The sequence below is a fragment of the Ursus americanus genome, chromosome 15, assembly GCF_024610735.1.
Source record: "Ursus americanus isolate L20-20 chromosome 15, mUrsAme1.1.p, whole genome shotgun sequence".
NCBI classification, from domain to species: domain Eukaryota; kingdom Metazoa; phylum Chordata; class Mammalia; order Carnivora; family Ursidae; genus Ursus; species Ursus americanus.
The window spans coordinates 18,310,120-18,336,879 of record NC_142141.1 but is presented as its reverse complement, the minus strand read 5'-3'; the positions used below and the strand labels follow the sequence as shown (position 1 = coordinate 18,336,879).

Sequence of the window (26,760 nt, the reverse complement as noted above, 5' to 3'; positions counted from 1 at the left end):
TTTCCAAGTAGTTTTAAGTAACAAAATCTCAATTTGCATAAATTATACAGATCATTGAGGGAAAAGTGTATTGGTTTGTGGCTATTTCCGATCCTCAGTTCAGGTGCTTTGTAGATCTCTTCTACCATGATCCCAATTCTGGTGGTCCTGATCCTGTTCTAAATAAGTTCTCTCCATCCGTAGTGGACACTTACACAAGGACACATCACAGGAAGGATTTTTATTGCTTCCTGTGAATTAAACAAATTCCATGTGCTCTTACATGAACTCCATGGTTTTAAAGACAGCTGCTTGCACCAAATCTGGAGGAGCTCTTCCATTTGGGGGGTGCTTAAGTCCCATGTACAACATGTGTAAAGAGTTTGGAAATGGCATCAGAGTATATGCACAACATCTTTGTTGATGCAGTTTCGAGTCTCGTGTAAGCTAATAGGATCTGTGCAATTCTGGAGACTATTAAGTAAAAATAAATATCTGCACGTGGTATGGAAACCATCCTCATTTGAACAGTACTCGTTTTGCTTATTTCTATCCCCCAAACAGAAAACATCCAACAAGAACAATTTTATCTATGTTTATTTAATTATAACAAAAGTAGAACAATGCATACCAAATGGAAAAAGAAATCCAAAAAAGATGATGAAAATGTTTAGGAACAGAAATGACTAATTTAGCTGAAGGAATTACCCAAGTGCCATGAAAACACATTTGCAACTTATAATTGGTTATTAACGTAAATTAAATTTAGTAACTGAGTCTCAATTCACTACTAAAAATTATCAAAATATTTTCAAACTGTTACATAAAAACAGACAATATCGTATTACATAAACACCAAACAAAAAAAATCATATGAGTAAAATAAATAAATGTATCTGAGATAAAATACAAATCACACTTGTCATGCCAGATATATACTTCCAATCCCCTCAATATAATTGTGAGGATTCAGTATTTTGCACATTCCAAGATAAAGTAATGATAATATATGTTGATACAAATTTCAGCCACAAAAATAAACTATCTCATATCTTAAATACTCCTACGATGAAACATCAGGACTCCAGTTTCACTAATCAAAACTTTATGAAGGTATAAATTGTTTGATTTGACTCCTCAAATCATGGCTGAAAACTCTCAGCAAAGCATCGTAGGCTTTTTTTTCTCACACCAACTGACCCAGAATATATTTTAAGAAATGTTTATTTTCTGTGCATATTTGTTTTAAAATTATAAATTTCTGAGCACTTTTTCTTCTTCCTCCTCATCACTGTCAGTGACATTGACTTGCTGGATGCTAGAGGGAGTTGATGTTGGGGCTGTGAAGACATTCTCCAAGGCTCCAATGTCCAGCTGAGGCATGGGATTTAAGTATTCTTCCCCACCGTGGCTATGACTGTTATAGTAAGAGGTCCCATCCATGCTCTCACAACTCCGAGAATCTTCACTGTGTGTGCGTTCATCTGGGTAGTCTCTAAAAGGATAGTCTCTATTTAAAGCTGAAAACATAGCCTCATGTTTTTGGTACCTGTCTTCATAATAACCAAGGCATTCTGGCATTGAACTTGGAAAATTTCCATAGCCAAAGGGAGGCCGACTATAAGGGCACGTGCTGTAGCAGAAAGACAAAAAAGGAATTAGATCATACCTTGCCCCCATGCTGCCTTGCATACAGACTAATTGAGCAAGTTTAACTGCATCATCTTTGGGGCCTGGAAAGTTCCCAAGATAACTTTCTGCAACCACTTCATGTATTCATCTGCTCTTTTACTATTATCAAGTCCCAACATAAAATAAATGGCAAAGTAAGCTTGTGACTCACCAGAGCTATTATCTAGTATCAAACTTGGGCTTCTTACCTTTGACAACCTTGATAAAGAAAAATTGCTAATCTGGGCTTTCCTCTCATGACACCATGTAACGTTTTGGAAATGTAGGCATGTGTTATATTGTGCTAAAAATCAATACTTAGTAAGTAAAAACAATTGTTTTTACTAGTATTTGAAACAAAACTTACCAGGGGGATATATAATTGGGTTGGAATCAATAGCTACTCATCAACTGCATTTTTCACAAAACTAGAATAAGTAATTCTTGAAATTTGTGTGGAATGATGAAAGACTCTGTATAGCTAACACAATCTTGAGGGAAAAAAAAGCTGGAATATCACAATTCCATATTTCAAGATATACTACAAAGCTATTGTAATCAAAACAGTATGGCACTGGAGCAAAAATAGACATATAGATCAATAGAACAGAACAGAGAGCCCAGAAATAAATCCATGATTATATGGTCAATTAATTTATGACAAAAGAGACAAGAATATACAATGGGGAAAAGGCTGTATTCAATAAATGGTGCTAGGAAAACTGAACAGCTACATGTAAAGAGAATGAAACTGGGCCACCCTTGAACATCATACACAAAAATAAACTCAAAATGGATTAAAGACCTAAATGTGAGACCTGAAACCATAAAAATCCTAGAAGAGAACACAGGCAATAATTTCTTTGACAACAGTCATAACAACATTTTTGTAGGTATGTCTCTTAAGGCAAGAGAAACAAAAGCAAAAATAAATGATCGAGACTATATCAAAATAAAAAGCTTCTACACAGCAAAGAAAACAATCAACATAACTAAAAGACAGCCTACTAAATGGGAGAAGATATTTGCAAATGACATATCCAATAGTATCCAAAATATAAAAAGAACTACAATTCAACACCAAAAAACAATCTGATTAAAAAATGGGCAGAGGACCTGAATAGGCATTTTACCAAAGAAGATATACAGATGGCCAACAGACACACAAAAAGATGCTCAACATCACTCATCACCAGGGAAATGCAAATCAAAACCACAATGAGATATCATCTTACACCTGTGAGAATGGCTAAAGTCAAAAAGACAAAAAAATAACAAGTGTTGGCAAGGATGTGGAGAAAAAGGAACCTCATATACTGTTGGTGGGAATGTAAATTGGTACAGCTACCATGAAAAACAGCATGGAGGTTCCTCAAAGATTAAAAATAGAAATACCATATGATCCAATAATTCCACTATGGGGTATTTACCCAAAGAAAATGAAGACACCAATTCAAAAAGATATACACACCCCTATGTTTATTGCAGTATTATTTATAATAGCCAAGAAATGGAAACAGCCTAAGTGTCCATCAATAGATGAATGGATAAAGATGATGTATTTTATCATGAATGAAAGAAGAGAGATCACAAACAACACTGGCAAAATACAATTATAAGAACATATTATAAGCAACTATATGCCAACAAATCAGGCAATCTGGAAGAAATGGATGCATCCCTAGAAACATATAAACTACCAAAACTGAAACTGGAAGAAATAGAAAACCTGAACAGACCCATAATGAGCAAGGATACTGAAGGAGTAATCAAAAATCTCCCAACAAACAAGAGCTCATGGCCAGATAGCTTCCCAGGGGAATTCTACCAAACATTTAAAGAATTAATACCTACCTTCTGAAGTTGTTTGCAAAAATAGAAACAGAAGGAAAACTTCCAAACTCTTTCTATGAAGCCAGCATTACCTTGATCCCAAAGACAGACAAAGACCCACCAAAAAGGAGAATTACTGACCAATATCTCTGATGAACATGGATCCAAAAATTCTCACCAAGATACTAGCCAATAGGATCCAACAGTACATTACAAGGATTATTCACCACAACCAACTGAGATTTATTCCCAAGCTGGAAGGGTGGTTCAACACCCACAAATCAATCAATGTGATACACTACATAAAGAAAAGAAAGGACAAGAACCATATGATCCTTTCAATAGTTACAGAAAAAAACATTTGACAAAGTACAGCATCCTTTCTTGATTAAAACTCTTCACAGTGTAGGGATAGAGGGTACATACCTCAATATCATAAAAGCCATGTATGAAAAGACCACAGTGAATGTCATTCTCAATGGGGAAAAAACTGAGAGCTTTTCCACTAAGGTCAGGAACACAACAGGGATGTCCACTATCACCACTGTTTTTCAACATAGCACTAGAAGTCCTAGCCTCAGCAATCAGACAACAAAAGAAATAAAAGGCATCTGAATTGTTAACAAAGAAGTCAAACTCTCACTCTTCACAGATGACATGATACTGTATGTGGAAAACCCAAAAGACTCCACCCCAAAATTGCTAGAACTCATACAGGAATTCAACAATGTGGCAGGATATAAAATCAATGCACAGAAATGAGTGGCATTTCTATACACAAACAATGAGACAGAAGAAAGAGAAATTAAGGAGTCAATTCCATCTATAATTGCACCCAAAACCATAAGATTCCTAGGAATAAACCTAACCAAAGACGCAAGGGATCTGTACTCACAAAATTATAGAACACTCATGAAAGAAATTAAGGAAGACACAAAAAATGGAAAAATATTCCATGCTCATGGATTGGAAGAACAAATATTGTTAAAATGTCTATGCTACCTAGAGCAATCTACACATTCAGTGCAATCCCTATCAAAATACCATCAACTTTTTTCACAGAGCTGGAACAAATAGTCTTAAAATTTGTATGGAACAAGAAAAGCCCGAATAGCCAAAGGAATGTCGAAAAAGAAAACCAAAGCTGGTGGCATCACAATTCTGGACTTCAAGCTATATTACAAAAGCTATAATCATCAAGACAGTATGGTACCAGCACAAAAACAGACATATTGATCAATGGAATAGAATAGAGAACCCAGAAATGGACCTTCAACTCTACGGTCAACTAATCGTTGACAAAGCAGGAAAGAACATCCAATGGAAAAAGGACAGTCTCTTCAACAAATGGTGTTGGGATAATTGGACAGCCACATGCAGAAGAATGAAGCTGGACCATTTCCTTACACCATACACAAAAATGGACTCAAAATGGATGAAAGACCTAAATGTCAGACAGGAATCCATCAAAATCCTATAGGAGAACACAGGCAACAACCTCTGTGACCTCGGCCACAGCAGCTTCTTGCTAGACATGTCTCCAAAGGCAAGGGGAACAAAAGCAAAAATGAACGACTGGGACTTCATCAAGGGAAAAAGCTTTTCCACAGCAAAGGAAACAGTCAACAAAACCAAAAGACAACTGACAGATTGGGAAAAGATATTTGCAAATGACATATCAAGTAAAGGGCTGGTATCCAAAATCTATAAAGAACTTATCAAACTCAACACCCAAAGACCAAATAATCCAATCAAGAAATGGGCAGAAGACATGAACAGACATTTCTCCAAAGAAGACATCCAAATGGACAACAGGCACATGAAAAAGTGCTCCACATTACTTGGCGTCAGGGAAACACAAATCAAAACCACAGTGAGATACCACCTCACACCAGTTGGAATGGCTAAAATTAACAAGTCAGGAAATGACAGATGTTGGCGAGGATGTGGAGAAAGGGGAACCCTCGTACACTGTTGGTAGGAACGCAAGGAAAACAGTATGGAGGTTCCTCAAAAAGTTGAAAATAGATCTACTCTACGACTCAGCAATTGCACTACTGGGTATTTACTCCAAAGATTACTACAAATGTAGTAATCCGAAGGGGCACCTGCACCCCAATGTTTATAGCAGCAATGACCACAATAGCCAAACTATGGAAAGAGCCCAGATGTCTATCGACAGATGAATGGATAAAGAAGATGTGGTAATATATATACAATGGAATATTACCCATCAAAAAAATGAAACCTTGCCATTTTCAATGACATGGATGAAACTGGGGTATTATGTTAGGTGACATAACTCAATCAGAGAAAGACAATTATATGATCTCACTGATACGTGGATTTTAAGAAACAAAACAGAGGATCAAAGAGAAAGGGAGGGAAAAATAAAACAAGATGAAACCAGAGGAGACAAATCATAAGAGACTCTTAATCATAGGAAACAAGCTAAAGGTTGTTGGAGGGGAGGGGAGGTGGAGGATGGGGTAACTAGGTGATGGACATTAAGGAGGGCATGTGATATAATGAGCACTGGTTATTATATAAGACTGATGAATCACAGACTTGTACCTCTGAAACCAGTAATACATTATATGTTAATTTGAAAAAAGAAAATGTGTTTTACACACACACACACACACACACACACACAGAGGAATATTGTGCAGCCATAAAAAAAGGATGAGATCTTGCCATTTGTGACAACATAAAGAGACCTAGAGGGCATCATGCTAAGTGAAATAAATCAGACTGAGAAAGACAAATACTATGATTTCACTTGTAAGTGGAATCTAAAAAAAATAAATAAAAAGCAGAATCAGAACTACAAATACAGAGAACAAACTAATGGTTGCCAGAAGAGACAGGGGTGGGAGGTTGGGCAAAATAAGTGAAGGGGAGTGGGAGATACAGTCTTCTAGTTATAAAGTAAATAAGTCACAGGAACAAAAGGTATAGAATATAGTCAATGATATTGTAATAGCAATGTATGGGGACAGATGGTAGCTATACTTATTATGAACATAGTATAATGTATAAACTCATGAAGTCAGTTTGTTGTACATCTGAAATTAATATAACATTGTGTGTCACCTATACTTAAAAAAACAAAACAAAACAAAACAAAAAACAAGAGTTCCTGGGCAGGGGGGCTGTGGCACTGGAACAAAGGACAACAACTTAACTTTGTAACTGACTCTCCATAATAAGTTAAAAACAGTCTTCCTATCAGAAAGATTAGAATGGATATTAAACTGTGGTTTGAAAGATCTCTTCCAAATAAATTTTTTGCAATGTGAACAACTGAAAAGATTATTTTGCTGTTTAACAAACTGCTTTTTTAAGGCAAGTCTAAAAATTCTGCCATCCAATCCCATTTGTTTTTTGTTTTTTGGTTTTTTTTTTTTTTTAGAGTTTTCTCCCTTTCAAAGGCACAGAATAGGAATCATAGAAAGGGGTATATAAAAGTCCAAGCTAGAGTTCCCTGGGCTCATGGACTCCATCTAGTGACAGATACAATAAACGTAATAACCACACCCAGCAAAACTTACAAGTTGAGGGTTTTACTTCATGCTCCCACATTTTTTTTAAAAAAAGATCAACTTTGTTTTCTTCCCTTTAAAATATAAGTACAATCGACATACTAGATACTATCTCAAACTCTTTGAAAATAAGGGGTATCTTGGGTGGTTTGGTATCCCATCCCCAAATCTCCCAGGTGCTGGGGCCTTGCCCATGTTAAATATCACCATAATGAGGCTAAAGTTCCAAAATGCTTCAGATTTCCTTTCCTTTTGCCACATCTTCCTTCAGGCATTTTTAATATAACACATACGTCCGGAGCGCATTATCCTTCTAGCTAGTATGACTTTGCTCCTGTAGCTCTTCTACCCTCAGGTCCCTCCATCCACTGGATTACACAGATTCCTCTCCTCCACAAAGCCCTCCCTTCAGCTAGAAACAATTTAACCACTATTTGTTTTCAGGACTCAATGTCCTTATTATTCAAGACTTGGTGGAGAATTTAATTTTTAAAAAAGATCTAGAATTTAGGTATATACTAGACTATATACCTATGTGCTGAAGTCTATAATGCAAACTGCAAACATTACATGGCTATAAAGGTATGGTAAAAACACGTTATGTTCAGAAAACAGATCAATTAAGATCAGAGTAATCCTAGAAGGTTGCATGGATGAAAATGAATAAGTTTAGAATCACTGTGGTGTAGTGGGAAAAGCATCAATTAGAAGTATTAGAATGATAATATTAGCCAACATGTAATAAGCATTTACTATGTTCTCTAGGCATTAGCTAAGGAGTTTATGTGCTATCTCAATCATTATTTAGAACAACCATATGAGACAGATACTATATCTCCATTTTACACATGAGGGAAGAGAACCTTCAAGAAATCGAGTAATTTGCTCAAAGTCATATAATTAGCAAGTAGTGAAATAGAATCAGGCAAGCTAACTGTAGAACTTGTTCTCCTAACTACTGAGCCACACTACCTGAGTACTAGTTCTAGCTCTGCCACTTAAAAACCTGGTAACCTTAAAAAAACCTCAATCTTTCTGAGCCTTGGGCTCCTTATATAAAACAGATAATATCACCTGTTCTGCCAACTTAAAAGATCTGTCAGGAGGAACTTGAGAAAGGATATCTATGAGTACTTTAGAAACTAGAAACACTTTTAATGTATTATTATTGAGTCTTACAAGAAGTTACATGTAATAATGTATTCAGAAACACACACATACATGTATGTTTTACATTGATTTTCAAAAAGAAAGAATGCAAAGAGAACAAAATCTAACTGAATTGGTGGCATGTGGGAGGCAAGATGGAAGAGGGGAAGAGACAGGCAAAGAAGCTAGACTTCTCAGAATGGACTTTGTATTATCATTTTGACTTTGAAACCATGTAATTACTTTACATAATTTTAAAACAAATGCAGTATTTTAAAAAGTAATCCCTAAAAATTAAAAGCAAATGAAAACAAATGAACCCCAGTTATATCAAGTTATAGTTGCCTTAACTACACACAGAAATATTATTTCAAGATACTTTAAATCTGATATTTTTATTGTGCCTTCCTGGTAAGATACACCATAAAGAGAAAAGAATCACAAACAAATCTTAAATTGCATTTGGTAATTTTATTGTTCATGATAATATCATGAATATCATGGTTTTGAAACTATTGATATAACTGTTTTGAAGCTATTCTCTCTACACGTATGCACACTCACACATATATCAGAAAAAGAACATGTTTAGTAAGATAAAGCAAATATGTTATTATCATTAGGAAGCAAGATTTTTAGGAGGAAAAGATACTAGCACGTAAAATCAAAGAACTTCATTTGAAACTACAATATTAAATTTATTTTGGAAATATCAATATATACTCATGAATTATTTTTCTCATTCAAAAAAATACATGTTTTCTCATATTTTCCACTGAAAATCCTTAGAGACTTTATTAATTTAGTAGCAATAAGCATGCCTATTGCCCAAATTGTGATTTCAGTAAAAGGAACCTGGATTTCTGGGTAAAATGTCTGATTCCAGGTCTGGTACGTGCAAAATATACAAGATAAACCTAGGACATATTGTGCCAGAGAACAAAAAAGCTATCAAAGATTAAGGACACAGGACCCAACCTGTAGCCAACTAGACAAATAAAAGACAAAAGGATAATTTGAGCATCAAAAGATATAATAATGACTGCAATGTATCAAAACATACCAAATATACAAAAATCTACTTGTTCATAATGGTATTCCTAAAACAAAACAAAACTCAGTGATATGAGGGGAAAAATCAAGAATTTATCCTACCCTTCTGTATTTCAGAGTAACCAACTGATGAGGGTAAGTCTTTCTTCAAAAAAAGCATTCTAGTTAATGAGTGAAGGAAGACTGAATCAGAAAATCACTACTTTGCAATCCCATGGCTCTAGGCAACAATCCCCATAGCTACTAAAATCATTACACTGGTATTTCTCAACCTTAGCTGACCATTACAATCACCTGGAGAAGCTTTTAAAAAATACTGCTGCCTGGGTCCTACACCCACAAAAATTCTAATTTATTTGGTCTGAACTCTTCAAGTGATGCTACTGTACAGCCAAGAATTGAAAAGTGATAATACCTGAACCGACAGATCATTCACAACATCACTATTAGAGAAAAACAGACTTTGTGTACCTCTTGATGTGATACAATGCAAATTACACAGCACTACCCATGAGGTATCATTGCCAAGAAAAGAGAAAGCAAGAGGAAAGAAAAAGAAAGAAAAGACAGGGGGAGTAAAAGAAAAAAAATTAAAACTGAATCTAATCAAGTTGCAAGATCTATCATTTTACAGGGAGAAAAGGGTAATAAGGTAACATGTAAATAATACCCAAGGATAAAATAAGCAAAATCCAGGATGAGGATAATGTGTTTCTTCAATGAATTCATGGCATTAAAAAATAATAAAAGAGGATAGAGTATATTTTAGCATGAAAGAGGCTTAAGAAACATAATCACACCCAATGTGTGTATCTTGCTTAGATCCTGTTTTATACGAACTGATAGTAAAAAGAGAGTTTGAGACAATGGAGGAAAATTCAACAAGTCAGTTAGTGGTTAGATGATAAGGAGTTATTAATTTTTCAGGTATGAAAATAGTAGGTCATTTTTTCAAGTCCCTAACTAGTAAATGACATACTGATGTATGTATGAAATTACATGCAATTATTTGCATCTATGCATTCACTTTAAATGCATTCACTTTAAAATACTTAAAACACTTCCCCCCCAAAAGCAAAAGAAATTAATGAACTAAGAATAGCTAAACTGTTGATAATTATTGAGTGATGGTTACATGGAGATTCAATATGCTATTCTGCTTTGCATATAAAAATTTCTGTAAGGCAAAAATACAATGTTATTCATTGCTTCTCTCACTTAGTAGTATGCATGTAAGTTTCCTCCATGTCTTTTCATGGCTTGATAGTTCATTTCTTTTTAATATATCATATTAATTTTAATTATATTAATATAATGATATTCCACTGTTTATAGGTAGCAGTTTTCACCTACTGAAGGACATCTTGATTGCTTCTGTTTTGATAACTATGAATAAAACTGCTATAAGCATCTGTGTGCAGGTTTTTGTGTAAACACGTTTTCTTTCTTTCTTTCTTTCTTTCTTTCTTTCTTTCTTTCTTTTTTTTTTTTTTGGTGGTAAATACCAAGGACCATGTGGTAAGAGTATTTTTAGTTTTATAAGGAATTGCCAAACTGTCTTCCAAAGTGACTGTACCATTATGCGTTCCCACTAGCAATGAATTAGAATTTGCTTTGTTCCACATCCTGACCAGTATTTGGTGTTGTCCATATTTTGGATTTTGGCGATTCTGATAGGTTTGTAGTGGTATCCCACTTAAACTTATAATTCCCTAAAGATATATGATGTGAAACATCTTTTCACGTGCTTAAATGCCATCTGTATATGTTCTTTGGTGAGCTGTCTGTTCAGATTTTTTGTCCATTTTTAACAGGTGGTTTTCTTATTGTTGAGTTTTAAGAATTCAATATTTTGCACATTTTATATAACAGTCCTTAATCAGATACATCTTTTGCAAATATTTCCTCCCAGTCTGTGACTTGTCTTTCATTCTCTTGATACCACATTGTTTGATACAGTACCTTTGTAGTAAGTATGAAATCAGAATTGTGAGTCCTCCAACTTTGTTCCCCTTTCTCAAGATTGTTTTAAAACTATTCTGGGTCACTTATAATTCCCTATAAACTTTAGGGTCAGCTTTTCCATTTCTGTGAAAAAAAGTCATTGGGATTTTTGAGAGGGACTGTATTGATTCTACAAATCACTTTGGGAAGTACAGTCTTCTTAACAATATTAAGTCTTCTAATGCATGAACATAAATACTTTTGTATTTATTTAGAACTTTCTTTTAGTAATGATTTATAGTTTTCAGTTTATAAGTCTTGTACCTCTCCTTGGTTAGATATATTCCTAGGTATTTTACTCTTTTTGATGCTACTTTAAATAGAATTGTTTTCTTAATTTCCTTTTTTGGATTTCTCATTGCTAGTGTATAGAAAATTCAAGTGATTTATGTATATTGATTGTATACCTGCAACTTATCATTAACTCTAATAAACTTTTGCAGATTCTTTAGAATTTTCTATATATAGGATTTTCCATACATAGGATCATGAGCAAAAAGAGATAATTTAATTTCTTTTGTTTTGGATGTCTTTTTTTTCTTGCTTAATTTCTCTGGCTAAAACTTTTAGTACAATGTTGAATACTAATTGTGAAAGCAGACATCCTTTTCTGGTTCCCAATCTCAGGGGGAAAGCTTTTGGTCCTTCATCAATGAAGATGATATTAACTGTGGGTTTTGTTCAAAGATGCCCTTTATCACGTTGAGCAAGTTCACTTCTATTCCTAGTCTGACGATTCAGTTTTGCAATCAGGAATTGTTTTTTATAACAAAAAGGTGTTGGATTTTTATCAAATGCTTTTTTTTCTGCATCAATTGAGATGATCAGTTGGTTTTGTTCCTTCGTTCTATTTATAAGGTGTATTACACTGATTGGTTTTCAGATGTTGAACCACACGTACATTCCTGGGGTAAATCTCACTTGGTCTTGGTATATAATCCTCTTAATATGCTGCTGGATTCAGTTTGCTAGCATTTTATTGAGCATATTTTACAACTATAGTCATAAGATATATTGGTCTGTAATATTCTTTCTCTTGATATCTTTGTCTGGCTTTGGTAGCAGAGTAATGCTGGTCCTAGAAGTGTTCCCTCATATTTTTGGGAAGAATTTGAGAATTGGTTTTAATACCTCTTTAAATGTTTGGTAGAATTCACCAATGAAGCTATCTAGCCCAGGGCTTTTCTTTGCTGGGAAGTTTTTGATTACTGATTCAATCTCTTAATATAGGTCTGTTCAGATTTGCTATTTCTTCTTGTGTTAGTTTGGTAATTCACTTATTTGTCCACTTTATCCAGGTATCTAACAGGTTGGTGTACAATTATCCACTGTATTCTCCTATAGTCATTTTTATTTTTGTAAAGTTGGTAGCAATGTACCCAATTTCACATCTCATTTTAGTATTTATGATTCTCTTTTTTTTTCTTAGTCAATCTGGTTAAAGTTTCATCAATTCAATTGATCTTTTTAAAAAGCTAACTTTTGTTGATTTTCTTTTATTTCATTAAACTCTCTTTTGTTTTTTATTCTTTATTTACCTCTGATCATTTCTTTTCTTCTGCAAGCTTTAGGTTTTGTTTGTTCTTCTTTTTCTAGTTCCTTAAGTGTCAAGTTGTTGTTGATTTGAGGTCTTCCTTTTTGAATGTAGGTCATTGCAGCTGTAATTTTTCTGTTATTCTATCATGGTTGGAGAATAAACTTTGCATGATTTAAATCTCTTTAAACACTTTTGAGACTTGCTTTGTGATCTAACATACAGTCTATCCTATGTGCAATTGTCAAGAATCTATATTCCGTCATTGGGTGAAGCATTATATATGCCTGTTACGTAGTTGGTTTACAGTGTTGTACAGTTTTCTATTTCCTTATAATCTTCACCCATTTTGGAGGAATGATCTATCCATTATTTAAAGTATTCATAGCTAACATCATACTCAATGGTGAAAAGCTGAAAGCTTTTTCTCTAAGATCAAGAGTAAGAGGGGCGCCTGGGTGGCTCAGTCAGTTAAGCAACCAACTCTTGATTTTCTGCTCAGGTCATGATCTCAGGGTCGTGAGATTGAGCCTGCATCAGGCTCCACACTGAGAAAGGAGCCTTAAGATTCTTTCTCTACCTCTCCTTTGTTGAAAACTGGACATTTGGAGTATTATAATTTAGTATTTCTAAAAATCAGATTTCTGCCCCTCCCCAGGGTATGATACTGTTGCTTCTTTGGAGTTGTACTTATGTGTTTCATTGGTGACTTGTCTAAACTACTTTTGTAAAGACTTCATTCTTTGCCTTTTGTGATTATTTAAGTCTCTGTTCTACTAACTTAGTGATTTGGCAGAGGTTTCCTTAAACATGTAGAGCCAAATGAAACAAACCAGAGCAAAAAACACCCTCCCAGTCTTTGCAGATTGGTTCTGAGTTAGGGCACTCCTTCAGTGCTTAGCCAGGCTGTTTACAGTCCTTTCTTAGACTTGATTTCCTACTCATACAGAGCCTAAAGATCAGTCAGAGGTGAAAGCTTACAGTCTTCTCAGGTGTTTGCTGAATATGTGTCTAGCCCCGGACATGTGTGTGCCATTCTGGATTTCCCAGTATACAGGGGAGATTTTCAAAGCCTTTATTCCCCCATGTAACTCCATTCCCAGTCTCTTCTAGGTTTTTCAGTCTGCCTGCTGCTTGCCCCATCTGTTGAAAGCTGAGGGTAGTATATGCCTTTGAATATTTTTCACAAACACTACTTGAAAGACAATTCAGACCCTGAGAGTGTTTTGAGGTGAGTGAAACAAAAGTAAGCCCTTGAACCAATTCTTCAGGAAGCCACCAAATAAGTCAAAATGCACAACCATAATGCTTTGAGAAAAAAAAGTTCTATATTGCCTCTTCTAACAGCAAAGAGTCACACCAGAACATGAGCCACCATCCCCTTGACCATCACTAAGCTATAAAATGGGGAATGGTTGTGGCAAACTGGGCTAAGGACTTGAAAGCAAGCAATCCTATTATGAGTTGAAGTAACATAATATATACCTGAAAAGTTCTTTGTGCTATTGGTATGCCTAAGTGGGAAGTAATTTTACTTTCCTAAATAAGTAACAATGGAAGATTGGTATTAGACATGTAACACTCTGATCTCAGCAGAAACTGTCTCTGTTTATACACTTAACAGCAATTGAAAAGTAGAAGTTAGACTCTATTAGAATGTTTGCAAGGAAGCTAAATTCTATCACTCCAAAATGAAAAGTTACAAATTTGTTTTCCCTAGATGCTTTCCTATAAAAATCAATTCCTTTACTGATAATTTATATGGGAATTTTTTTGGTTAAAAAGACCACTGTATAACTTTGAACAAGTCATTTAACCTCCCAGACCAAGCATTCTCCTCTATACCATTGCTATTCAAAGTTTGGTCTACAAACCAACAGAACTGGCATCACTTAGGAACTTGTTAGAAATGCAGAGTATCAGGCCTATTATGCCCTTGTATAGGACACTGCTCTAACCCAGACCTACTGACTCAGAATCTGCATTGTAACAAGATCACATATGAATGATATACATATAAAAGTAAGTCTGAGAAGCAGAACTCTATACAATAAGGTATGGGGGGCGGTGACTAAGTGATCTTAAAGACCCTTATAACTGATTTTTCCGAAAAATCAGATCTGATAACACCAAAGCCTGTATTATCTCATGGCAACAATCAGCTACAGCTGAGTACCAGCTACCCCATTAGATGGGGCAGTTCTTTGGCCCTCCTAGTCCTCATCTAGCCTCCTTCATGTATTTATGTTAACTGCTTGGTCCCTATTCAGCCTCTAATCTAAATCAGATTCCAACCAGAATTGAGGAAGTCCCTTTTTAAATAAAAAAGGGGTATCTTCAGAGGTAAAAATTCACTAGCTATATGTGTCTTTAGGTGAAAGAAAAAAATGTTCATTTACCTTGACGGGAAGTAGTGAGGTCCAGGTAGGAAGTAAGGGTGATGAAAAGAAAATCGCGGTGGTGTCCCAAACAACGTGGCTGCGTGGCCAAGGGGAGGAGCCTGGTAGACATGTGAGTGTGGAATAGGAGGAGCCTGGGGGATTGGAGCACTTCTGGGACAAGTGGAAACGCCGGGATACTCCTTCGGAGGTTGGATGGTTGAGGTCGCAAATCTGGCATGGGCAGTACTTGCACTAGTTGGAATCCTGTTGGTGTTCTCCAGAGAGACAGGAGTGGGTCTCTTCACAGAGCGACTGGCTCCAGAATGCAGCCGATGAGTGTCTGTTTGGGAGGGCCCAGCAAAGCGCTGGGGTGGGAGTGCCGGGCGGAGGGGCAGACTTGGAGCCTGGACGGCCACCTGGGCAGTACTGGAGACGCTGGGCTGGAAAAGTGAGATGGGGCTTGGGCGCTGGACTGCAGGTGTGGGCAGCTGGATGGCAGGTGGGGCATCACCTTTAGAAATAAAAATAGCATAGGTCTGGCATTAATTGAGTTGCTCCATGTTTTTCTTTTTTCAGAATTTAAAAAGCTGTACAACTAGAAGCCTTCACTAACCACCTCACCTAATAACGTTACCACATCACACCACTCTATCTTCTTTACAGTATTTGAACAAATTGAAATAATTTTGTTTACATATTTTACATTTTTTGTCTCTCTTTCCCATCTAGATTCTAAGTGACATGAGAGGAGAGACCTGTTTTGCTCCCTGTTGTATCTCCAGGCACTCAAAATTCCGTATGGCACAGAATAGGCAATCAATAAATATTTCTGAATGGATAAATAAATGAATAAAATTGAGTGATTGAGTGACAGATGAATACATACAAATGCTAATGTGTATGTATAAATGTTTCTTTAAAAAATAATATGAAACTATTGACAGTGGTTACTTTTAAGGAACAATCATCTGGGAGAAGGGAACAGGGCAATGGGGCAGAAAGAAAAGCTAGACTTTTATTATGTATCTATTGCTACTGTTTGAATTTTCTATTGTGTAAATATATTAACCTTATTTTGAATATTTGTATTGTGTAAATATATTAACCTTATTTTGAATATTTCTATTGTGTAAATACATTACCTTATTTCAGGGTAGTGTACAAGTCATTTTTCTACTATTTCATATAATTCTCTATATTAAACTGACATTAAAATGGTATTTAATTTTTTAATTGAAAAAATAAACAATCAGTAAAATTATTTTGCTTTATTGCATTCGATGTCAATGTCATTACAGAAGGAAATTCCCAGGTGAGAAGAGGACTTGCCACAGGTCAACAATTTATGACAGATATGAAAGTAGTAGTATTGCAGCAAGGCATAACAAATATGGCAGAATTTTATAGGTAGGTGAAACAATCATGTTCTTGAACAAGAGAGGACTACTAATTGAGTTACCAAGTTATTCAAATGACACATTTAGCTTAAACTTAATTAAACTTTTCCAAAGAAATACAGAGAGAAGCCATAGCAATAGAGTCATGGTCTGGTTTATTCCCATGCAGTCAGATCTCTGTTAATATAGAAGATGCAGTCCAAGAACAGACTCTATGATAAGAAATATGTCTCTGTGAGAGGTGAAAGGAATGTGGATCTTCTCTTAGCCTTGCCCAGTGAAGATCTTTACTTCCTTCTTTCTCTCCAGATAAGGCATATAATACTCCTCTTAAACCTGCACATAGGGAATTAAGGGATCTATCTATCTGTTTCAAAGATGGCCCCTGACCCAGTGAAGCACAGACAACACAGGGGCGGGGTGTGAGTGAAGCTGTCCTGACTCGTAGTTGATAGAGTTATGGGCCCTCCCATCTGTAAGGCACAGGCCTTAGGCCCTTCCTGATTGATTAAGCATTAAGTAATTTCCCTCTTAATTTATAAATCTACAAATCTATAGCTTATCACGAAATATTATAAATCTTTCTGTTTCCTTGTCTGCCACACCGACCACAATCACAAAACCGGAAGCTTGAGAGCAGGAACACTTTCATTCATGTCTGCATTCCAGTTTTTGGCATAGAACTTGGCTAATAATAGTTAAGGAACCTATGATTAGATGGAAAAGAAAACCCTGATGAATAAATCTATACCTGATAGCACTTCTACCACTGATCTGGTATAAGGAGAACTCCCTTCTCTAAACAACTGTGAAGCCAAGCTGACTTGCAATTGAATTATCACTGCACTCAAGACGTCTGCTCCTAAAATCTACCTCTGACACAGGTTTCTCTTCCCTATAGCAGTACAAGAAGCTCTTAGTTCTCAGTAAAGAAGTATGATCTTCCCAGGCAAAGTAAAGGAGCTATACAGACCAACTGATATTATTTCAGTTACTGAAGAAGGAAGGGACTCATCTTTTAGGTGACATGAAATGTTCTTTTTTACCAAAGATATTTTTATAAAAAAGCAGTACGAGGCATGAGATGATAAATCATGCATTCCTTTAATTCAATATTCACCAAGTAACTAACATATGTCAGGCACTGTTTTGGTCTGGGGTTAAAAATAAAATAGATGCATAGAGAGTTATATAGAAGTATAAGGAAGATGTCCTAAATGTCTAAATTCTGGTTGCTAAGCAGGAAGTTAAAGTCTGCAACATCCAGTCATCTCCATAAACTGTCAGTGAAGAGAGAAGACTTGTGGGAAGGGCAGAGCTCTAATGTATCAAACTTTAGAAAAGGTATGGAAAAGACTAGCCAGTCCCATGTTTTCTCTTCTTAGAGCACATAGCTAAATTGCTTTTCCCAGCCTCCCTTGCAGTCAGAGGAGTTGCTATGTGGCCAAGAGCTATCCAATGGAAGGTGGAAGAGATGTGCACCACTTCTGAGACTGGCCCCTAAAAACCTTTCATGCATTATCTTCCATGTTCTTCCCCCTTCTGCAGGTTCATGCACACTAGTCCAGTGGCCTTGGATGCCACGTATTAAAGATGGCAGTGCCACAGGGTAGAAGAAGTCTGTGCCCATGAGTCACTCCTTCAAAGACAGCCATACACTGACTAGAAATACCTATTTTAGACTTTAAATGGATAAAAATAAACCATAATTCTTTTTAAACCATTATGTTTAGGTGCTTGTAAAGCAGCTAGCATTATCCAATCATTACATGAAATAAAGAGCAGAATTCTACATCTATAGTATAGTATGACAAGAACAAAAAAAAAGTTACTAATTTTCAATACTTTCCCACCACCTTTCCCAAAGGGAAAGAATCCACTGCCTGTACTGACTGGACAAAGGGTGCACCGAGGCTTCTGTTGTGTGACTGGGATAAATAGTGAAGGAGTGAAGAATGGCAGAAACTGAAGACAGACCAAATTTCTCTACAAGAAAAAGCTATCTGGAGGTAGTAAGGACAGAAGGATCAACATGTGGCTGAACAAAGACAAAAAGAGGCAGAGAGAGAAGGAAAGGAGAAAGAAATAGAGTAACAGGCAGAGATATAGAGAAAAAGATGTGAAATGGAGAATTGGGACAAACAGGCAACTGATTAAAAAAAAAAAAGTGGTACTTTGGAGAGAACCCCGAGATGACTTACTAGATGCTGAACCACGTGATTCTTCTTTCCCTGCCCCCTCAAGAAAACCTATAATAAAGAGCAACATCTCTTTTCAAGGAATTTTTGAGCTGGATTTGTATTTCTCGTGGACATGATATTTTGCTGGAATGGATCGTAAGGCAAAGAGAAGACCAGATTTTTTTGGATTATAATAGTATCAGAATAATGGAGGTTTTTTGGTTTGTTTCAGTTAAACAAGAAGAGGTGGGTAAACCGAAGAGGCGCCATATATCTACTAACAAAGAACTGAAATAGTAGTAAACTTTTTTAATTGAAAATTTAGAGAAAATGTATGAATTCGGAAGAATGAAAGAAGTCAACTGAGTGACAGTATAATAAGGCAAACCAATTTTGGGCTTTAGAGATAAAATGTAGAGAACAGAAAATTCACCAGAAAATTCATATATGTATAAAATGACATTTAAAAGCTAGGCTAAAATAAATATAGCCTCCACTAGAGTTCTAGAAGACTTTAAAATAAACAAATTTGATATTTAATATAAAATGAAAATGCTGGCATAACCAGCATCAAAGACAGTTGATAAGAAAGATCTAAAAAGAATTCTGGACTATCATGCTGTAATCACTTTTGGAAACAAAAAACAGAAGAAGAGTGTGGGATGTGGCATTAAATGTGAAAGACAGAGTGAACATAATGCATTGGCCATAGAAATAATAACAGACAAGGTACTATAGATTCTATCAAAGAAACAGTAAAATTAGTTGTATTGGTATCTATCCTTTCTACAACTACCATATAAGCTCTTTGATAGGAGACTGTAAAGAAACCTGTGTATTCTGTCTCGAGCACAGAGTTTGACCTATGTTTGGTACTTTATAAACATTAGGTTATGGGTGGGGGGTAGGTAGGTAGGCATGCAAATATGGCAGTGGAATATACTATAGACTGAGAAAACATGTGAGATGGAAATATTCACCAAAACAAGGGAGAATACCAAATTACATTGCTAGACTTCAAATAGATTGACTTAATAAGATAAAAATGTGCTAGGATGATATAGTACATAACAAATAACTAATTAGAACAAATAGGTTTAGTAGAATACACAGTAAAATGCAATAAGCTTGATTGAGAACCAAATAATGGATAAAGACTACTAGAAAGTGCATGAATTCTGTATATGAAATATTAGGCAGTAGTGATCACAACATACTTAAACTTAAGATCCTAACAGCAACAAGAAAAGACAAAAAAGTCCATCCTGGGGTTATTAGATTTTTGGAAATACAGATGTTGGCTAGGGCAAAAAAAAAAAAAGCTAATAGGGCTAACTAAAATTAAAAATTAATTTTAAAATGAAGGTTATTTTATATGATAATGCTAAAAACCCAGAAGGAAATACTGTGCCTCAAAAATCAGAAAGTTGTTAATGGTTAACTGACCAAATCAGAGAGAACCCATCAAAAAGGACGACAGATCCCAGAATACCGGGATCACACCCTGAGCTGAGGTTTAACCTTTTAAAGATGAAAATCTTTTCCAAATGTGTAAAACAAGAAGCCCAAGTGCATAAGTGCAAATAAAAATTAGGCAGTCCAAAGGAAAATTGAAGGAGTCACATTTGAGGAACCTTAAACTCAATGCTAAGTGACTCTTTTACAGAAGGAAGAAACCCAGTAGAATCAGTGGAATAGTCATTACAGTATAAAAGGCAACTGAAAGAAGAACAGAGAGACTCAATAAACTCCTTCTGACTCAAAAAGACTGTAAGATTTCTGAACCCCAATTCATTTTCATAGCAGATACGTTAAGAATTATACATTACTGTGGTATAACAGCAAGTTCACAGAGTGTTCTAATCCAAATTGACAAAATTAATATAACTAGATCTTAGGTGGCATACACCTAAGATTTGTAGAGGAACTCAAAGTCAGAACTGAGAAAATGTTCGATGAAGTAAATACAAATGGTCTCATATGGCATTTAACTATGGATAGAAGCAGATGGAAGAGAGGTCTTAGAAAAGGGAATAAAGAGAAAAAATTATGAAAGCAGAAATCACAAATAACATAGCAGACAAAACAAAGTAAGTTAAGAAAGGCATAATTAAGCCTAGGTTGAAATACAGGATTAAAGCAGATACTACCAAACAATGAAGTGTGGAAGTGCCTGACTGTGCTGGGAGAGAATAGGGCAATAGAATGAGCTTTCTGCATCTTTCTTTTGAGAATAGACATCTTGACTGTGGCTTTGTTGCTGTCAATTGCTATAATGATACATAGAAAAAAACACTAAAAATGTGTAATATTCTAAGAAGTCAATTTTTAAGATATCTAAACCTCTCAGCACATAGGGGTGGCTTTATTACCAGAAGGATCTGAGCAGGTGGAAACTGGAAAGAGTAGTCGTTTTAGGACAAGTAATAGTAACTAGTGAATGTATAAGGTTCTGCCTAAGAAATGGTTAAGATAGGTTCTGGAAGAACAAACCCATGATGGACAGCGCTACAACAAGTTACTAAGATACTAGTTTCTCAGCTTTAGGTTCTTAAAAGGAACAGACAAGAATGTCATAAAGAACTGATAATGGGGGCGCCTGGGTGGCGCAGTCGTTAAGCGTCTGCCCTCGGCTCAGGGCGTGATCCCGGTGTTCTGGGATCGAGCCCCACCTCAGGCTCTTCTGCTAGGAGCCTGCTTCTTCCTCTCCCACTCCCCCTGCTTGTGTTCCCTCTCTCGCTGGCTGTCTCTTTCTGTCAAATAAATAAATAAAATCTTAAAAAAAAAAAGAACTGATAATGGAGGAGAAATTTAGGTAAAGACAATATAAAGAACCAAATACTTGGGAGAAAATAGATTACTTCCACTGCTTATCTAGAGCAGCAAGAGAATGGTCTTAACAGATCCGTCATCATTGCTAAATTCCAGAACAGGATGTTCTATATACCATTAGCAAGCCATTCTTTTATTATGGTAGTAAAAAGATACTCCTATTTCCTATTGAATTACCTCAGTCCTTTCCTTCATTATCTGCCTAACCTATGGGCTCCTCCTGATTTGGTTAAAAGGTCTGAGGTTTTATACACGGAACATTTGCTACACTGGCAAACCAAATATTTTCATATCTACTGAAATTTTTCCTTCTCTAATTTCATGTTTTTTCTTTCTTCTTGATTTCCCCCCCCCCCGAATATTGTTGTTCTAAAAATTCTTAAGCTAAGAGAAACAAAATTTCAACTTAAGGTAAAATTTTCACACAGCTATTAAACAATTCATAATCCACAATAAAACAAACTCACCAACTGGATGAGTGATGGTGTTCTGTAGGCTGGGAATTACCACAGAGTAGGTAGGTGAGCGATAAGGATATATTGTTGTAGGATTTGTAGAGATGATATTCTGTGTGGTACCAGAAAATACATTGGAAACACTCAGAGGGAAGCGTTTCCGCTTCCCTGGACGAGGTTGATAAACCCAACCTATGGAGAAGATAAGCGATTTTTAATTTGAACATAAAGACCCTATTTAGCCTTTAAATAGTTATTTTCACAATAAAAATATCCAAAATACTTCTAAATTTAAAAAAATAAGTTATTGTCTATAGTGTCTGTTCCAAGTTTATTGTACGATTTTTGTGCATTTTAATATCCATATAGCTCCTAACTAGTTGTCAATATTGTAATCCATAATTCAAAGGAAGAGTGAGGTCAAATATCTTGTATCTAAAGACATAATGAATCCATAGTAAAATCAACATTAAAGACATTGAGCTCGAATCCCAAAGCTTTTCCTTTACCTATAAAATAATGCCCCTGTAAGATATTATTCATCTCCTGCTGTTCCCTTTCTATGAGATACAATTGTCTATATCTTACAATGGAATGGTCACTAATGACCAGTCACTATTTTTATACCTAGCTTAGAAAGAGTCACTCTCCTAAACTTGGCAGTCTCAAGTCCACAAGCAATCCAATTTCCTTCCAAAGTCAGAAGACTGGAGTTTAACAGTATGCAGCGACTGTATAACCAGGGGAATCACTGGTTCTCTGTAACTGTTGCCTCTGACACCCAAAACCTTTCTGCTCACATTTTAGAAAAAAAATAATTCTTTTCCCATCATGCATGATCATGTCGGCCATATACTTTGCCTTTACCCAAACTTAATCTAAATGTCCTCATGGCTGGGGAGTAAATCAGAAATTGTTTCAAACTACGTCATGATGAGGATAAATTTGGCAGTTAGAAGACATAAGTATGGGGGCGCCTGGGTGGCACAGTGCTTAAGCGTCTGCCTTTGGCTCAGGGCGTGATCCCAGCGTTGTGGGATCGAGCCCCACATCAGGTTCCTCCGCTATGAGCCTGCTTCTTCCTCTCCCACTCCCCCTGCTTGTGTTCCCTCTCTCGCTGGCTGTCTCTATCTCTGTCAAATAAATAAATAGATAAATCTTTAAAAAAAAAAAAAAGAAGACATAAGTATGTTCTGATAACCATATAACATTAAAATGAAGCATGGTGTCAATCCCTGGATTTTCATTGTCTTTTAAGGGTATGATACATATTTGTTTCTGTTGTTATGATTTTAACTCTTCATTTTTTATTATATTTGCAAAATTGTAGCCTCAAATTCTGGAGTTTTACCTTCATTAAGTTCATATCTGTATATTTAATCAAAACCACAGTAAAATTATGTCCCCTGGTTTGTTATTAGTTGGCAAATATGAGACCACATAATCCTCTACTTGGTTCTATTTAAGAATAGACCTATGCCCAGTATCAATTCAATCATTACTATAATATTAGCCATTATTCTCTTTATTGTACATATCCGATTAGAAAAAAATACCCATTTTTGTCTTTCAATCTCAACCTAACCTAATCTTTACCTAAATAAATGTAAAAGAAATTAGGAAGAAGTTTTGTTTATTTCATTTGATTACCAGGAAATTCCTCTCTGTGCTTTTCTTTAATCTTTTGTGCTTCATCATAATAGGGTTTCTTTTGTTCCTCACTAAGTTTGTTCCACTCTAACCCGAGCTGGACGCTGATTTCTGCATTGTTGGCTGCTGGATTAGCTTTGGCTAGTGCTGGCCGGTGAATCCTTGCCCAAACCATAAATGCATTCATGGGTCGCTTCACATGACCATTTCTGTCCTTACTGAAGGGAGTATCTGGTATTCCTACATGACAAAAATTAAGAGACTGAATTAATGTGCCACACACACACACACGCACACACACACACACACACACAATGTTAAAGTGAAGTGCACCTTCATCTATATTTATTTTTTAACGGGAGAAACTATAGTCAAAGAACTGCCAGTATTCCAGACTGCCTCATAACCCCTGAACTCAGCATTCTAAACTATAGCTTAGAATGACTCTTTTTTTCCCCAAAAAGAATAATATTGTTGAAAATATTGTAGGAGTAGTAGTGTTGAAGACACAGTAAACTGTTGGCTTATTACTTCTTTGGGCCTTGGTAATACCTCTACCAATAATTACCATTTAGTTTCTTTCCCATTAAAAAAATTCTACTACTGGGGGACAGGAACTATGACTTATCCATGACTATAATCCTAGCAGTAGCTAGGTGTTCCCTAAATGGTTAAAGGAACTCATTTACATGCCCCTGTAGTGTCCATTCAAGTAAAAATATTTATAATATAATACTATATTCTATTTTATTATGAAGGTGAAGCTCTTGCCAAGGTGGGTCACTGACACTAATTCTATGTCCTGGGAGAAAAAATAAAAGAAAAATAATAAAAGTGACTTTTCGAAAGTCACAGAACCAGTTGAAATTACAATAAAGGTGGCTAAATTCACATCTCTTCCCTAATTCATCAGAAAAACTGTCTATAAACTTCTTTTATTGTTTCTCTTTATTTTAGTTACTTGATTACATTAATTTTTCTAAAACGCACAAAGGATTAAATAAGTATTATAAAGAAAGTTTTCCCTTTCTCTCCTTAAGAAAATGAAGTTTATAAAAGCAAGAGGGTGAGATGGAGAGAAAGGATCAGTAAGGAAAATAAGAAAACAGTAAATATAAAAGTTAATGAAAATATGAACTGATATGATTTTCCATGGCATTCATTGGCATAAAATTGTCTGAATTAAATCTTAAAATAAGAATTTTCTAACCATATATTCGTAAATAATGGGTAGCGATAAAATATCGATTTGTAGTTGATACTGCCAACTATAGTCAACTTTTTAAAAACAATTTCTAGCTTATCCTACAGTTTTCATTTTCTATATTTCTATAAATCCTTAGCTTTTAGAATACTGAAGTGTTACATTTAATCATGTACTATTTTCTCTTAAAAAAATGTTTACTGTTCATTTTTAAAGAAGACAAATCACCTCCAAATTCAGTATAAACTTTCCTGTTTGATTATAAACATTTTTTCATTAAACACCATTTAAAATTTTCTTTTTGGGGCGCATAGGTGGCTCAGACAGTTAAGCATCTGCCTTTGACTAGGGTCAGGATCCCAGGGTCCTGGAATGGAGCCTCAGATCCGCCTCCCTGCTCAGGGGGGAGTCTGCTTCTCCCTCTCCCTCTGCTCCTCCCCCGGTTGTGCTTTCTCTCTCTCTCTCTCTCTCAAATAAATAAAATCTTTTAAAAAAATAAAATTTTCTTCTTGATACATGTAAAAATATCGAACTACTATAATACAGTATTTTAAAGTGTAGTATAGAAACTGAGGGCAGAAATAACTGTTTATAGTGAGAATATTTCTATTTGTATATAAACATTAGTCACCTCTAAATCTCATCATTCACTGGGTCTTAAAATAGATTTTTTAAAAATGTTTGGGAATCTTGGAACATGTTAGTGTATTTTACTGGTATATGTACAAGTCAATTGGAAGTGATACCTGTGCAGCCTTTGCCCTGTAATGAATCAGTTCCATGATTTTATTTTTCTAGTTTAGGCTTCTGAACTGCTGACATGTCAGCTATGGGGCAACACAGACGAAGTTTGAAAACCAGATTCCCCTGCCGTCTAATACCTGCATCTGAGGGAAGCACGGTGAGCGGGACATCTTTGGTTTCAATTTTTACAGAAGGCTCCAGTAAAGATTGCATTTTAATAGGCACTGGTGTCAAGGGGACCTTAGTCAACCGTATCAGCTCTGAAGGTGGAGGTCCCTGAAATTGGATGCGGGCCCCAGGGGGGACTGTGTGGAGAGTCAAAGGGATCCTGAGGTCTTGCTGGTGTGGCCCAAAGGCACTGGATGGCTGAGCTAGGATGACTTCTTTGCTGCCATGGACCAGGCCATTGGACGCGGGCTCCGTGCCCAGCCTGCCGTCCTCGCGGAGTCTCTCGGGCTCCTCCGTTTTGATGACTCCTTCTCTGATGGTAGCCAGGTTTTTGCCTTCCCCGCCTTTTGCCACGTCCCTCAGGACCTCCTCCGCCTCCAACTTGCCCTTCTTCTCGTCCCCTCGGCGGCAGTCGAGAGCTGGCCCCGGGCCTTCCACCTTGGCAGCCCTGGAGGCCCTAGAGCCCGCCTCCATAGGCCTTCGCGTCCCCGCGGACGAATCCAAGCCGGGCCCCTGCTCCTGCTTCTCGGCCTTGATGTGCAGCGCCCGGGGCTGCACCGGGTGCAACTCGGGTCTGCAGGGGGCGCCGTCGGACGCGGGCGGCTGTGGTGGCAGCAGCAGCAGCTCGGGCCTCAGCTGCAGCAGCCGTGCCTGTGCGGGCGAGGCGACGACGCCTTCGTCCTGGGCCTGAGCCAGCGGTGGCCCTGGCGGCAGCAGCAACACCTGTTCCGGCTTCACCTGCAGCAGCCGCCGTGCGGCGGGCTGTACACCCGACGCCTGGGCCTCCCCGCACGACGAGGCCACGGTCGCAATGGCGGCCGCGCACGAGGTGGGCGGCGACGGAGGGAGCTCCGCGGCCGCAGCCCTAAAGGAGGCGCCCTCGACCGGCAGCTGGGGCGGAGCAGGGCGGAGCGGGCGCGGCGGGGTCGCCCGCGGCAGTTGGCGCGGCTGAGGCTGCGGCTCTGGCCTGGCTCTCTCCAT

General features: G+C 36.8%; 1 protein-coding gene across 3 annotated transcripts; it reads right to left on the bottom strand.

Moving 5' to 3' along the window:
• Positions 1-1,230: 1,230 nt before the first annotated feature.
• SOX30 (SRY-box transcription factor 30) lies at positions 1,231-26,760 on the bottom strand. Of its 3 annotated transcripts, XM_087867754.1 has the most exons (6): positions 25,749-26,760; positions 23,664-23,903; positions 22,026-22,205; positions 18,748-18,795; positions 15,168-15,660; positions 1,231-1,612 (listed from the first exon to the last, which is right to left on the bottom strand). In XM_087867754.1, the coding sequence occupies exons 1-6, from the start codon at positions 26,758-26,760 to the stop codon at positions 1,231-1,233; spliced, it is 2,355 nt and encodes a 784-aa protein (XP_087723880.1). The 3 variants fall into 3 exon arrangements, with proteins under 3 accessions (XP_087723880.1, XP_045648100.2, XP_045648101.1); XM_045792144.2 differs by lacking the exon at positions 18,748-18,795; XM_045792145.1 differs by lacking the exons at positions 15,168-15,660; positions 18,748-18,795 and having other exon boundaries at positions 1,494-1,612.

What these genes read in the sequence shown, in the direction of transcription:
- SOX30 (XM_087867754.1), bottom strand. Translation starts at nt 26,760, where the DNA reads ATGGAGAGAGCCAGGCCAGAGCCGCAGCCTCAGCCGCGCCAACTGCCG. An exon ending in CGTGCTTCCCTCAGATGCAG is followed by an intron (nt 23,904 to 25,748) that starts GTATTAGACGGC and finishes TTTGTCATGTAG; the next exon opens with GAATACCAGATACTCCCTTC. An exon ending in GCACAGAGAGGAATTTCCTG is followed by an intron (nt 22,206 to 23,663) that starts GTAATCAAATGA and finishes TCTTCTCCATAG; the next exon opens with GTTGGGTTTATCAACCTCGT.